This window comes from Orcinus orca, chromosome X, assembly GCF_937001465.1.
Source record: "Orcinus orca chromosome X, mOrcOrc1.1, whole genome shotgun sequence".
Taxonomy (NCBI): Eukaryota; Metazoa; Chordata; class Mammalia; order Artiodactyla; family Delphinidae; genus Orcinus; species Orcinus orca.
The window spans coordinates 32,635,002-32,651,732 of record NC_064580.1 but is presented as its reverse complement, the minus strand read 5'-3'; the positions used below and the strand labels follow the sequence as shown (position 1 = coordinate 32,651,732).

General features: G+C 38.4%; 1 protein-coding gene across 1 annotated transcript in view; it reads right to left on the bottom strand.

Moving 5' to 3' along the window:
- Positions 1 to 16,731, bottom strand: part of CFAP47 (cilia and flagella associated protein 47) — a 541,109-nt gene that overhangs the window by 496,763 nt on the left and 27,615 nt on the right. Inside the window, 5 exon segments of the mRNA XM_049704952.1 lie at positions 4,424 to 4,659; positions 7,270 to 7,394; positions 9,402 to 9,562; positions 9,915 to 10,143; positions 12,328 to 12,466. Of these exon segments, the coding sequence (XP_049560909.1) occupies positions 4,424 to 4,659; positions 7,270 to 7,394; positions 9,402 to 9,562; positions 9,915 to 10,143; positions 12,328 to 12,466 (890 nt within the window).

The following is a 16,731-nucleotide window of genomic DNA, read 5'->3' as shown; positions in this document are numbered from 1 at the left end:
AATACTATATTGTATACCTGCAATTTGGTAAGAGGTTAAAAACAAACTGTAACAATGTGAGGTGATGAATATGTTAGTTAGCTTGATTGTGGTGATGATTACACAATGTACACATATATCCAAACAGTTGTACACCTTAAATATATACAATTCCTATTTGTCAATTATACCTCAATAAAGCTGAGGACAAAAAAAAAAAAATGTTGAGGATAAGACTGGGGAAGTGTGGGGCAATTATAATCTATATATTTACTGCCACATCCCTTCAGAGCACCTTGATCTGTATTAGAAGTTCTAACGTTTCCTTTTGTTTTATTACGTAACTTCTTCTATAGTAAAAACTACATACATACATACATAAGGAAACTTACCCATACAAAAACTTCTATATGAATGTTTATAGCAGCATTCTTCACAACAGCCAAAAGGTGGAACAAATGCAAATGGCCATCAACTGATGAATGGATAAACAAAAGGTAGTATATCCATACCATGGAATATAATTTGGCCATAAAAAGGAATGAGGTAATGATACCTATTTCAACATTAACGAATATTGAAGATATTATGCTAAATCAAAGAAACCAAAGTCCACATATTATATGATTGTATTTATATGCCATGTCAAGAACAGGGGAATTTAGAGGGATAGAAAATAGATTAGTGGTTACCAGGGGCTAAGAAATGGGGAGCAAGCGGAGTGACCACTAATGGACATTGTGTTTCTTTTTGGAGTGATGAGAATGTTGTGGAATTCGTGCTGATAGCCACACAATTCTGTGAATATACTAATTACCACTGAATTGTATACTTTAAATGTGTAAATTTTATGGTGTGTGAATTATGCTCCAATAAAGCTGGTATTAAAAGAAAAGAATAATCTTACCACACTTCCAAATACTCAAAGGCTATTTGACCAGCCTGTGGAAGTCATAGTTCTCCAGTGTCCCCCACATTCCCTACATTCACTTTTTAGTAATTTGGAACTTACAAGTGCTCAAGAAATCCAGAAATGTAGAGGGCTAAAAATTATGTTAAGAAATTAACTATCAGCTATGGGGTTTTTTTTTTTTTTGGTTTTTTGGTATTTTGGGGTTTTTTGGGCCAAGCCACACAGCATGCAGGATATTTTAGTTCCCCGACCAGGGATTGAACCCATGTCCCCTGCAGTGGAAGCACAGACTCTTAACCACTGGACCACCAGGGAAGTCCCTTATGGGGTTCTTTTTTGAGTTTGAAAATTTTATATAGCATATGGTGTTCCCAGGAGCCCCTCTCAATGTGAAATTCCCAAATTGGTTTCAGAGATGCACAAAAGTATATATTTCTTTTTATGCCCAGAAGATTATATGCTGACCTAAATTTAAGTGGCAAATATACTTCAGGTCTGTCTTGCATTACAGAAATTAAAAACCTTTGTGAATAGAACAATTTTCATTTAATAATGAAAGGAAAGACCCTTTATTATACCCTCTTTAAATGTTCCTTTCTCAACAGTGATTCATTATCTGCTCAGCCACATATTTATCAGCTGTCACCCATGTATCTTCTCTAAACACTCAGACTCCCCCTCTACACTCAAACTGAATTAACCTTTTCATATCATGTCCACTTAAATTGTTGGCCATCCTACACATTTTCTCAACATAACCACTAGGAACAGCCCATCCCTAATCTACTGTTACTAATTTTATGCCTACCATATATTAAAAAACATCCTATTGCTATCATTTTCCACTATATATTTCATGCTGTAAATTTTCTCGTTTCCTGGGTACTTAGCCCTTTCTTAAGATAATGCTAATCAAATTGAGGTTGGATGCCACAACAGGTTCTGAAACATTTTAGCTAGCAAAAGTAAAGCAACACAAAGGATGTAGGACATATCCTTCCACATTATAAATTCACCTTAGCCTTTGTTTCCTTTGTGCTATTATTTCCCATCTTTTCTGTAGCACTGCTATTTTCAGTCTTTCACTCATTTTGCTCCTCTCACCACTTTCTTTCTCAACTTCCACCTCCACTCTCTTATCGTGGTGTGAAGAGCTTCTGTAGGAAATTGGTAATCGTGTCTTTTAAAGTCTTTAACACTTGGAGCTGACTGCTAAGAGAAATTGACCAGATTCCTGTGATCCTTGTCAGTTTCTCTGATCAGAGAAAATCAGCTATGTTTTGAAAGATATGCAGGTTACTGGAGAAAATGAATTATGCTGGTAGGACTAAGAGACTTAGACTAAAGTCTAAGAAACCATTAAAAAGAAAGCGTTTTGCATAAAGTGGTTAACACTTGTTATTCTGTGAAGACTAATTAGCTCTATTAAAACTGTGGGACGAGTGTCATTCTAATGAAGCAGGAAGAGTTATACATATGAACTGCATGCATTTAAACATGTATACAACAGTTCTTAACTGCAACTGGGAGAAAGCTTCCATCAATAATTTTATGAACCATATCACTATGCATTGGAGGAAAGATGATAACATAAGAACCTGAGGTGAAACTGAAGGCACTCATGTTTGCTACTGTTTAGAGCAAGGCTCAGCAAACTTTTTCTGTTAATTACCAGACAGTAAATATTTTAGGCTTTATGAAACCATACAACTCTCACAACTATTCAACTCTGCCCTTGTAGCATTAAAGCATCTATAGACAATAGGCAACAAATAAGAGGGGCTACGTTCCAATAGCAGTTTACTTAAAACAAACAAACAAACAACAACAACAAAAAAAGAAACAGGCGGCAGGCCGCCTGTGGACCATAGTCCGCCAACCCCTGGTTTAGAGGATCTGGGAAAGAGCTGTCTGAGTAGTGAGAAAGAGCAAAGCAGACTCTGACATCCACAAGCTGTCCTGGTGCTCACAGGTGTGCTTCGTCAGTCAACTTTTCTGCTCTGCACCAGCAGTACAAGGCCTCGGTCAATTAAGTATCATCTGTTTCCAATTAGAAAATTCTACTGAACCTTCAAGGTCTGGCTCATATGTTACTATAATGGAAGACCTTTCTACCTGGCTGGAGTTTCTATATCACCTTGTTACAGATTTGTTTTAAGATACCTTGCATTCTTGAACCCTACCTGTTTGTATGTCTTACGCTTCCTTAATGCATTAAAAAATTCTTACCTGGCGGAGCACTGGAGGGAAGGAGGCGGCATAGAAGTTCATCCGCCGGGCCATGACGGGCTGCTCCTGGCCGAGGCGCCGGTCGGCGCGAGCTGCGTCCGGGCCAGGCTCCCGCCGCTACCGCGCGGCCTCATAGGTTTGCTCACCGCGCGGGGCTCGTGGCCGCAGCTGGGGCGCATCCACAGCCCACGCAGCCGCAGCCGCAGCCGCAACCAGCGGGCCCAAGCCTCCGGCGTCCGGGACCAGCCCCTGTACGCCGCCCACCTTGACCCCGCCTGCCGCGCTGCCCTAGGCGGCGGTGGGCGGACGCGTCCCTGCTGTGCCAGCTGGGGGCGCTGTACGAGTCAATCCTGAACTATTGAAAGCACCTGTGACAAGACTGGCCCTCCCTACACTCAGCTCCTACCCACCCGACACTGGCCCTAATGACGACGAGCCTCCTGATACCAGCCTGCCCCTCAACCCGCCACCCTTCACTGTGCCCCAGACGCACTATGCCCATGACCAGTGGTTGCAGGGCGCCTTCCACACCAGCCTCTGAAGAGCTGGCCTTGGGGGATGCATCCCTCAGCAAGTAAGCAAGTACTCAGACTATAGTGCCCGCTTTCCCCCCTACCACCTCACCTCACAGGAGTGTTAAGACCTGGGCCTCTTGATGGCAAAACTGCCACCACCCCCTCTCTCCTGTCTTGAGTTAGCTGGCACTGGGGCGGACACCTGGGTTCCAGCCTTTGCACATGGCACTGGACTTCCAATTCTCCCACATGTGTGCACCCAAGCTTGACCAACCTTCGGCAGCTCTCCGGTTGGGATGAGTTCCTGGTTCCCACCACCTTTTCACCTTTTGCTGCTATCAGCAGCCGCTGGCTCAGGTGCATCCCATCTCTGGTTCCTGGGTTCTACTGCCCTAGACAAGGGCTCCAGGACCCATTCCTGCATCCACCCTCGTGTGGGAGGGCCAAAGCTCCATGCTGGATATTTAAGTTTAGGGGCCAAACTCCTGGGCACATAGGTAAATAAATATTCTCTCAGAAAAAAAAAAAAATTCTTAGAAGCAGTAACTATGTTTTGTACTTTACATTCCCTACAGTGTCAAGTGCTTTTCCTGGCATATGAAAGGCACTTAACAAATAATTATGGGTATTGTATAGGTACCAATACAAAAGTATTCATAACTAGGTCACAAAAGAGATAAAATTTATAAACACTGGTACAACAAACGTAGCTTTTAATCCTCTGCATGGCTTTTTAGCCAACCTTAAAATATTTAAAGCATGTGAAAGCACAGAATGATTATCTTACCTGCATACATCCTTCATCAATCTTGCCCTTTTGAGGATCAACTTTAAAATGTGCAGTTTTTTTAAAGCGGTACATCACAGGACGTGATTTGGATCGATTTTGCATAATACACTGAATCTCTGAACGTCCACCCATGAAACAAGGTGCAAAATTAAGGACCCTTCCCGGATCAAACTGTAATAAGACAGGAAGTCCTGAGCCTGTCAGGGCTAATTCCACTTTCTGAAATCGATCACCTGTAAAAGCAATAATAGCTTTTTAACATTAAAAGTGTTTTGGGACTCCAGAATATATTTGCTCAGTCCAAATAGTGTCATCTGAAAGACTTGATGAGACATGGGTAGCTCATTCAATCTTTCCTTCAGCAAAGTTATTGAGTGCCAGGGCCTTCTTTGTGCCAGGGATTTTTCTAGGCCTTGGGGGTACAACAGTGAATAAAATAGACAATGTCCTTCCTCTCATGGGTTTTACATTCTAGTGAGGTGACACTGACAATAAAATAAATAGATAAGGTAGAGTAAGACAGCGTACAATGTTTTGGGGCTGCTCATTTATATGGGGAAGTCCCAAAAGACCTCTCCGATAGGGAGACGTGTGAGCAAAGATATAAGGGACTCCGGAAGAAAATCATGTGAAAAATCCAGAAAAAAAGTGTATTCTAAACAGAGAAAACAGCAAGTACAGAGACTCTAAGTTAGGAATGGCTTGGCATGCTCAAAAAAAAACCCCCAGGAACGAAGTATGGCTGCGGGAGGAGCAGTAGAAGAATGGTGAGAAATGATCAGACTTAACATACACTTTTGAGGGTACAGTTAACAAAATTTGCTGACGGATTGCATGTAGAATAGGAGATTGAACACGATAAATGATAATGCTAAGGTTTTTGGCATAAGCAACTGAAGTGATGGAATTTTCATTTCTTGAGACAGGAAAGACTTCAGGAGGGATAGGTTACAGGGAAACCAATAGTTCTTTTTTTGGACATGTTAAGTTTGAGATGTCTAGTAGACATCCAAGTGGAAATGTCTTAATAGGTCACTTAATATATTTGTAACCTTAGAGTGAAGATGAAGGAGGAAGGACTGGAGTTTTGAGGGGAGAAGAGAAGCTGTGTGACACTAATCTCAAATCGAAAGAAAGTGAATGCATGCAGGAACACAGCAGGAATGGCAAACACCAGGACTCAGTTGGGATTAGTGGTTATAAAGTGAAACCTCACAGCCTGGTTTTGTGTTTGTCGCCAGCGCAATTAGCTTCCCAGGTGCAGCGCTAGAGTAGGCTAAGAGTTGAATTTAATCAGATTAGAGGTTTTCCACTCAGCCAAAATGGGAGTTGAGCCAAGAGATTTACATATACTAGGGAAAAGGTGATTAAAATAATGGATGATGGAATATAAGCTGAGCAATAACATAAATATGAAGTTTAGGAGATACTAGAAAGAAGCTAGTACCTATGAATTGTGAGCTCTAATTAAGTGAAAGAACTGTTTTGCAGAGAAAGCAATGTAACTATAATCCCATAAACAGAGTTTATATTTCTTCACTCTTGGTCTTACTAGCCAATCCTAGACTCTAAGGAAAACCTAGCATCTGTATCTCTAGCCATTGAAAACTAGATTAACTTGCAAGCCTAGAATAAATGTTCTGTCTATGATCAGCAGACAGAGCTCCATATCACGAACCGCGGCATAAATAGTAACAGAGCAATCAATTTCTGCCCTAGGAACACAGTTCAACTCTGCTCAATGACATCACTTGTACCAACATGTAAATCTTCTAGACTCTTGACTTGCCATGGCTCATCTTTCTGGATTTCATCTGTCATCTGCCTATTATTTTTCTCTTTGATCTTTCTTGCTAAACTGAAGTCCAATTCCATTTTTCTCACTGCAACGCATCCAACGTTACCCAAAAATGTAAAAAGTGTCTTGCATCTTTACGTGTGGCCTGCAAAGCACATGCACTTATCAATATCCTATAGCAGGATATTACGCTCTATTTACTAGAGCTCTAGTAAATAGGGTGACTAGTAAATAAAGTGACTGTCTCTTTATATAGTTTCTAACAGAGCAAAAGGTTTGGTAAAGATGAAATAGGTCATTTGTTCCCATATTAATCTCTAAGAGATAACCTAGGCTTACAAAGAAAAGAAGGCAGGGTTTTTTTTGTGTGTTTTCTTTTTTTATTCCCTTAACTCTACATCATCATGTTTATCTAATGTTATTTTAAAATAATAAAGTTGGGACTTCCCTGGTGGCGCAGTGGTTAAGAATCTGCCTGCCAATGCAGGGGACACAGGTTCGAGCCCTGGTCCAGGAAGATCCCATAAGTCGCAGAGCAACTAAGCCCATGCGTCACAACTACTGAGCCTGCACTCTAGAGCCTGCGAGCCACAACTATTGAGCCCATGTGCCACAGCTACTGAAGCCCCTGCACCTAGAGCCCATGCTCCACAACAAGAGAAGCCACCGCAATGAGAAGCCCACGCACAGCAACGAAGAGTAGCCCCCGCTCGCTGCAACTAGAGAAAGCCCGCACGCAGCAACCAAGACCCAATGCAGCCAAGACTAACTAACTAAATAAATAAATAATTTTTTAAAAAAATAATAAAATAAAACAATAAAGTCATCTAAATTCTAACTTGGAAAATTATCATGTAAATGATGCTGAGGCTGACTTTTCTCAATGTGCCACAGAAGACATGTTAAGGTCTCTCAAATGTTTGCATTTTTATTGTAGTCCAGAATTATACATTTTTATTAAACTGCCTCTACAAATATTGCTGTCCAAACTTTTAAACAATTTAAACAGCTATACATTTGATGATAATGTTCATTTCGTACTTACTTTTGATGGTTTTATTGTTATCATCTCTCAAAAATCCATCTTTACTTCCTACAGACTCAAATCTCAAAAAGAGAGCATAGTCTTGCCTGTGTGAAGGATCATCCTTTTGACCATTAATGATTAGCCTGTAAAAAATCACAGTTATTTCTAAAGCAAAGATGATAACTTTATTATCTCTCAAAAGGGAATTTCAACCCAATACTTAAATCTATGCAAACAGACGAAATTCAGGAATAAAAAGGTGACTGTGATCCATTTTCCAAAATTACTGCACAAGACATTGAGACTTGCCAAAAAGAAGACCATACTCATATTATGTGAAGATCCAAAAAATGACTTCATGATGTTATTTGTAAGATAAGAGGAATTTAAATATACTAAGTTGTCAAGGTCTTGCCTCCAATGCCACTTTCTATGTAAAGGATTTTCTTTCCAGGCAAACTTCATTGCTAGCTAAGGTCTCTGTTCAATTCTCTACAATAGTCCTTCTTACACCAGGGTGAAACTGCAAACCTCTCGTATGTACCTGTCTCCTCCCATGGACTAGGCACATATTGCTAGCCACATTCTTGTTAGAGGAGAACAAGTAATTTGGAGAATAAGATTTGGTAACAGCCAAACCTTGGCAGAGGAGAAAAGCAAAGGAAAGATGAGAAGAAGGGAAGTAGGACCAAAGACAGAGATGGGTTACATCACAGGCTTGTGCACTAGCAATCTTTACTTGCCTTACCTAGAGCTCAGCTTTTTAGCAGCGGATACTCAAACATACACACAAAAGGCTGATGTGAAATATTACATAGGAAACAAAATAGCATAGTGAGAACATCTTTAACTAAGACTACAAATCATATTTATTCCTGTGTGTTCATGCTAGACTCTCAAATAAAATGAACATGTTGCCATGAAAAGAATATTTAGAATTTCAAAGATTGTGTCTTAAACAGACTCTTACAGATTCACCAAAGAAGTTTCCTGCATGAAGAGATGATTAACAAGGCAATTATAGGTTGTACAAATAGAACAATTACTTGATTTACTACCCTCCTTAAATTAAACCACAACTCAGTCTTCATCGGACAGTTGGTATCACCAAGTGACCCTGCTGCCACAGAGAAAAGTACATTAAACATTGCCTTCTTACAAACAAGGGTAAGCATACTGACAATTGGATCGGTTATTGTCACACACTGCAACCTCTCAAGTGTAGCTGAAATTGCTACTATATATTTAAAACAGCATTGCCAAATATATTTTCAAACTAAATAATCAAACCAAGTACAGGGAAAAATATACATTGGCAAAAGTCCTAAACGTCTGTATGAGTTTCAGCAAGCAAGTGTGATTGATCCCAGCAGCTGCTATAGGCTTAATATTCCTGATACTCAGTAAGCATTTGGCCCTGGCAGGAGCACTGCATCCTCTCTGGAGGCATCTAGAACATACTGCATGCCCCTGGCCATCACCTGACTATTTCTGCAGGGACAACAAGGTCTTGGTTGAACAGATTGGTTTGCAGCCAAAATCCAAAGCAACCCAAAACTTCCATCACCTCATTTCCACAAGGTCTGGAGAGATTTTTAATTTAAAATGAAGTATTTAGAAACATTTTTAAATATTGGAAATAATATTAACCATGTTAGAAATATTTAGAACCATAATAAGAAAAACCCAATTTGTGCCTTCTGCCAAGTTTTTTTTTTTTTTATTAAATTTATTTATTTTATTTATCTATTTTTGGCTGTGTTGGGTCTTCGTTGCTGTGCACGGGCTTTCTCTGGTTGCAGCGAGCAGGTGCTACTCTTCATTGTGGTGCGTGGGCTTCGCATTGCGGTGGCCTCTCCTGTTGCACAGCACGGGCTCTAGGCACGCAGGCTTCAGCAGTTGTGGCACACGGGCTCAGTAGTTGTGGCTCGCAGGCTCAGCAGCTGTGGCGGCCTCGCTGCTACGTGGCATGTGGGATCTTCCTGGACCAGGGCTCTAACCCGTGTCCCCTGTATTGGCGGGCAGATTCTCAACCACTGCACCACCAGGGAAGCCCACCAAGTTTTACTATTAAAATCAATCTGATGAATGTATGGTTAATATACTTTCCATTAATAAGTAACATCATATTGGTATTAATTTGTGCTTACTTTGGGCTGAAACAAAATGTAATTACAATCTTTTGATAAGGCTGTAACCTCCCTTCATTAGGAACATAGGAGATAAATGTGGTAATATCTATGTTCTTTATTTTCCTTAAGTAGGTTAGATTATTTAAAGCAACATCTGTTCTTTGTTGAATATTTGTACCCTGTAATATAAAATCAGAAATAAAAGAATATTCAGGCAAAACACAAAATAAAATATTTTAAGATTAAGTCATAAAATAATTATTGAAATTCCAGAGTCTAGATATAGAGAATATGTATGTTTTAACAGTAACATACATAAATTTGATCAAGGCACCTCATAAAATTAAAAGAACTATTGAAAAATGAATAAGAACAGATATAGATTACTATCAATGTCAGCTGAATTTACTGAACTTTTTTAGGTCACCCTTGGAGACACATGAAATGAAATCATATCTATCTTCATGTTAAAACATATTTAGAAAAATTAAACAGCTTGTTGGTTATTAGTAAGTTGCACTACTTACTTACCAATTCTTCTCCAACAGAATCATCTTGCATTATGGCTACCCAATTTATAGGTTCTGGGCTATTATTGTATAGAAGTGCATGTTCAATCTTTGACATTCCAAAGAAAACAGGACCAAAGCTTATGCCTTCCAACTTTTTATCATTACTCATGTTTAACAATTCAATAATCTGCTCAACAACATGAGCTTTGACATTCAAGAATATGTCTGGACGATCTCGCAAACTCACTCTACAAGATAATGAATTATACATACATATTTTAATTAGAATTCTATATATTTTATTTTTCTCCTAAATGTTTATATAAACAGAAATTTTATAAAATCACATAATAATTAAAATTCAAAGGACTAAGAGCAGTTCCTTTCACGTATGTGCCAGAGACTGTCATGTCCTTCTGTCTGTCTGAATCTGCAAAGTAGAATAGCATATGTGCAACCTAATTCATTGTCTCTGGGAAACAACAAAGATGGAAAACAACTGCATGAATTGACCCCAAAAATCACTTACTGATATTTCCATATCACCAATGATTTACATGGTCACCTGTAGTTCTAGAATTCTGAGATTCTTTTCTAACTCATCCCATTCCCCCAAGTCCAACAGCCAACTTCATCCCCATCCTAATAACCTAATTCCCTACAAAGTAAAGTATCTCAGCAAAACTCCACTTCTTTGCTGAAATGAATATCCTCCCTCATAAAACTTCACTTTCCAGACTAATTTGAATTCACTGTTGCAACTTCTCTCCATCCCGCATTTATCCCTCTCTGGCATAAATGCAATCCTTTTGAATCTCACCCTGTCAGATACCACAGATCACTGACCAATTCACAGCCATCACCAAAGTCATTAACTTTGTATCTCTGTGTATCTCTGTCACATTGGGCACAGTTGATACCATCTCTTTCCACATCTCCCCTCCCTTAGCTTTCTTGACACCATACTTTCATGGCTTTCCTTCTAACTTATTTAGACTCTGCCTTCTCATTCTTCTAAGACTTGGATATTTTGTAAATTCCATGAATAATGCTGTTTCTCTCCTACTTTTTTTATACTCTACCCTCCTCAAAGTTATTTTCAACATTTCATGCTTCATCTACAACTTATGAACTGACAACTCTCAAACCAATATACCTAGACCAAATTTTTTTCTGGGACTCAAGATAAGTAAATATAATAGGCTCCACAGGATTCTGCAAAGCAAATCAATTCCAGCATTCCAAAACAGAACTCAAGATCTTCTCTCACAGACCTGAACCTCCTCTTACCTTCCCTTTCTATAACCAGTCACTAAATGTAGTCAAATCTACCTCCATAACATATCTCCAATCTGCACACTTCTCTCCCTCCATACTCCCAATTTGTACCTTAAATGAGGCCTTCATTATTTCTCTTCTGCTTTACTATTAGAATTTCTAGTCAGGCTATCCACTCCACATCTGTACTCCTCGATTTTGTACACTGCTATCAACATGACCTTTCTAAAAAGCAAACTAATCAAGACACTCCCATCTTAAAACCTTCCTGAGATTCCACAGCCTTTACAATAGAACCTAAGCTCCTATCAGGGCTCACAACTGTTTCTCAAACATTTTTTTAATTGTGACCTTCAGTTAGAAATGCATTTTACATTACAATGCAGGACACACACACACACACACACACACACACACACACACACACACACACACGAAACAAATTTTACAAAACGCCACTTGCCCTTACCATGTGAGATGCATTCTGATGTTTTCTATTTCATTGTTTTAATACTGGTGGTGACCCATTATAGTGATTGCACATTCTGCTAATGAACTGAGACATATAGCATTAAAAAATGCTGTCCCATGAGGTCCTTAACTGGACCCTGCACCATTCTGTTTTTCTGGTCTCATCTCTCATCACTCCTCACCTCCATCTCTTTGCCTCAGATCTCTTGATGTGTAACACTGTCTATTAACCTGTAGGAATTCAAGTCTTCTACTTGCACTGCCTGAAATCACTCATTTAACCCACTCTCATCACCAATACCCACCTCCCCTGCACACAGACACACATACATACACACACACACTCAGCCCAAATCACACCACTGCTCTTTGTCTGGCTAATTTCTACTCAACCACAGGTGTTTGGTTCAACTATCACCTCCTTAGTGCAGCTCTTTCTTGATCCACTCCCTGACTCCAACAAAATCCAAACTAGGAGCTCCTGTTAGGTGTACCCATATGCCATTCTCTGGTTCTTCCCATTTTTCAGTCCCTAGTGCTTGGCAAATAGTAGATACTCAATAAATGAATGCTGACTGAAAGAAGAAGCTAACATACATTCAAATACAACAGGCATATATGAAAAGTGAAACAGGAAAGTATTAAGCACTACACTAGAATTAAGAACCATAGTATATACTCACTTTGCCACTTCATTTACAATTATGGGCCAGTCTGCACAGAAATCCACTTTAATAACCATTGACGACTTGGGTTGCACAATACCACTGGTTGGAAAAGTGACAATGGGTAACTGGCCCTGGTATTCTGTTTTAAACATACCTAAGGAGAACAAGAGCAGATGGTTTACATTTGGATCCTTATAATGTTAATGTTCACACTCTTAGTAGAGGACAGAGACACATTACAGAGTTTATGGTCTATTGTGGACCAAGAATCACAGCTTTGATTGTAAGTCCTGTCTCTAGGGTCATCCAATAAATGTAAGCCTCGTGTTAGGACTCAACCCTCATCAATAGCTAAAATTTTCTGTCTGCTTACTGTGTTCAGACACTTACGCTAAGAGCTGTGCATATGTTATTCTATTTAGTCCTCATAATGAAATCTATGATTCTGGCTCAATCATTACCTCTATTTTATAAATAAGGAAACAGACACTTAGAAAGGTTGAGTAACTTGTCCAAAAATACACAACTGTTATGATAGATTAGATCATCAACTCCAATTCTTTAACCTTCTCTGCATCCCCACTGTTACCCTCCCGTGGACTAAGTATGTTTTCCTACCCCTTGACGGGGCCTGATCACGTGATTTACGTTGGCAAATAGCATGGGACTAGAAGTGACAACATCTCAGCTTCATCCCCAGATGTTCTCTTGCTCTTCTACCATGGAAAGTGTTTCTTTTAAGAAACTGCTGTCCCGTTGGCCTGTGCCTCAGCATTGGCAAATGAGAAGCAGAGCCACCCAGCTGACTCAGAGACCTGCAGTGAGTAACAGATCAGCCCCAGCTGCCTCAGCTTGAAGCAGAGTCATGCAGCTTAGATTAGTCAAATTCCAGCTAATCTGCATAAAAATGAGAAACTAAAAAAATAATTATTTTTTTAAGATATAGAATTATGGAGTCGTTTGTTACATAGCAATAGTTGACTACTACAGCTAGTAACTAACTAATAGAGCTGGGATTTTCACTTGGATGTTTCCGACCACAGGGCTCACACTTCTAGCCACTACCACTACTCTATAAACGAATTAATGCAGTTCACATACGGAAAGGGTGAAAGAAATGGGTTTCTAGACTCAAATAGCATATGAGGAGGCCACAAAAATTTCTTGTTCTGAAAGCAGAAATGGTCCATAATTTATGGTAATGTTTGGTGCCTATCTTAGAGCATGCAGGTGAGATCAGGTACTATCTCTTTTTCATCGTTGTGGTCCTGGCACCCCACATGGTGCCTAGCACCAAGCAGTGTTCAAAATGTCCAATAAATGGGAGGTAACTAGTTATGAGTTTCTTTGATATCATTATACAATATTAACACAAATGAGCATGCTGCCAACATAAACAACTTTGAAAATTCCTAATTTACCAGTTTTAAATCACATTTGATGACATTTTCCAAAATTATTCAGTTAACTTAGGAGAATGTAATATTAGCGTAATAAAAGTACTGAAAATATAAAAGATAATAAAACTTTAGGTTCAGAGATGACCAGATGAAAAAGGCAAACAGTAACAAAATTTGTTAATCCAATCATTTTTAGAGACTTGCTAATGACATAATATTTAAGGCTTATTTTTTTCTGTCATAATATAAAACAAAACTCTGTAAAATTATATCTATTATGAATCAATATTATTGACTCAATTCTCCAGGAAAAGAAAACTATATGAGTTCAGTTAAGTCTGAGTCAGTGAAATAGTTTCTATACTGTAACCACTTTTCTGTAGTTTGACAAAAGAGTTTTCTGTAGTTTGACAAAAGAGTTTTAAGTGAATGGTTCAAAAGCTTATTCAGGAACAACCCCTAACAAAAGAACATTGTTCAATCTTTTAAATATATTAAAACAGTGAGCTCACAAACATTACTGTGTCTTATGTAACTTTAATATCATTAGTAATAATGAAATATTTGACTGTTTTTTTAATTGCTCACAACAGGAGCAAGAACATCATCCTAGGAGAAGGGTGTCATTGAAGAATTTTTTGTCATCAAATTTTCATTTCTTTTCAGATGTGAAACTGGCTGATGTGTGGAGAATGAACTAGAAGGAGATAAGAGGTGACTCCAGACAAATAATTTAGGTTGATGTAATTATAAGGGAAGAGAAGATTATGGACTGTTGTAAAAAAGTGACAGTGAGACAGAGAAAAGTAGGATTACTCCCACTATAAGGAAGTGAACAGACAGGATTTAATAGTTGACTGAGTAAGGGGGTAGAGGGTAAAAAGGAGGGAGGTGTCAAGGATTTGCCAAATTTCTGACTTGGCCATATACATGGTGGTGACATTCAATGAAAAACAGAAAAGGAGAAGTTTGGGAGAGACATTGAGGAGTTTAGTTTTAGACGTGTTAACTCTGAAAAACCTGAAGGAAATGCAAAGTCTTGTACAGACTTCAGGGAAGTAACAGGAATGGAAGTGATTGCCTAGGGAGAGCAGGGTGACTGAGGAAACATGAGGGTCTATGACAAATCCTAAGCAACACTCACTTCTAATGTACTGAAAAAAGGGACAGCAGTCCACAAAAGAGAATTAAGGAGGAGGGAGAAGAAGAATAATTCTAACATCAATAATGAATATTTACTGAACACTTAATATATGTCAGAGAGTGTGCTAAGCATTTTATTAATCATCACCACAATTATAGGAGGAAGGCGCTATGTTTATCTTTAATGTATAAGGGAGGCAATAAATGTTCGGGAAGTGTAAATTCCTTGTCTGGGGCCTCCCAGCCAGTTAATATTGTAACCAAGATTTGGGACCTGGAACACCTCGCTCCAGGTCAAATCAGTTAAATGAAGGCTTACTGAATGCCTGGTATATGCCTAACATTGTGTTATGCATGAAAAGTATGTTGAGATTTCATGACATCAGTTTCCACGAAAACAAAACAAAAAAATGCATTGACAATAAGTAGTGGGTGCTTCTCTGGGTAGTTAGACAGGATTCTGAGGACCACTCCTGGGTCTGGTCCAATTTAGCAAATTTTCTGGTTTACAGATGATGCCAGGCTTTTCTAGACTGATGTAGAGAGATGATGCTGATGATCAGGGGAAGGAGGACAGCAGACATTAAGAGCAAGAGAAAGGTCATATATTTGGGGCAAAATCACCCCCCAAAACCTAAAGGAGTCCTAAGGTAGCTGTTCAAACCCAGAAATGGTATGTAAAGATCACACTAGAGACTTTAAAGACTATTCTACATCATAACACAGTAGTAGAAAAAGTACCCAAAGATTCAAGAGGGGAAGAGGGAAATGTGTGCAATTCAAGGCATGCTAAAATAATGTTTTTTCAATCTTCAATGATAAAAACTGAGAAACAATAAAGGCATAAAAGAGAACATGGAGTTCCCCAGCTCACAAAACACTAATATTAGAAACATCTTAAAGATTAAACCATGTCTTTTCAAGATGAAAAGACAAGCACTACTTCGTAAATTTAGGAAACATTCTTATAAGGGGCAAGACAACAAAATGTATTCAACAACTTTCAGCTAAATCTAGGGATGGTTACTCCATAATAGACTATTAAAATAAAACATCATGAAGTTGTTACATAAACTTTGGCTTCTATAAAACTGAAGATAATAACCTCAGTGACACTACCAGAGAGAGAAAACAAAGCTATACAAATCATGAATCTGCTGAATGTGGCTTTTTAATGTCTTCTTAAGTACACACATGTTTGTAAACTCTTGATCTTTGACTCTAAAACTATAAAATATTTGTCACATAAAATCCTTTTTGAAAATTTTATTAAAATCATCTTTGGTTGCTGAATCTATTTTCTGCCTAAGTGTTTTTCTTCATGAAAATGCATTATAATTCTCATGAATATTTATATATTGTGCTTGTGGGTAATGAGGACTTTATGACACTTTACGGGCACTTGCTACTGTGAATATAAAACATACTATCAATTTTGGTAAGGGTGGAAAAAATAATATCATTCAACTCCAAAAATGAGGGACAAAGTCAGCACTAAGAAAATGTGTTTCACTGATAACAATTTGTTTCAGTTAGTAAGGTAAGAGTAATTAACATTTCATAATACTCAATTATAATTTACCAATATAGTATTAACTACAAATACTATGCACACACAAAATATTAATACAATACTAAAAGTCAATGTGGATTACTTTTCCTAAAATGTAGGGACTCAGGTCCACACATATACTTTTATTAAGTAAAATAATATTAAATATTCAATTAAAATTATGTATTTTTTACTTATAGAGAGTTTTTATAAGTAATAAAACTGTACAATTTGGTGAGATTTTAGAATAAAGAGAGGATATGATCAAAACTTTAAAGGTTTTGGAATGGACAACAGTTAAGAGAGATTTTGGAAAGTAAAAGA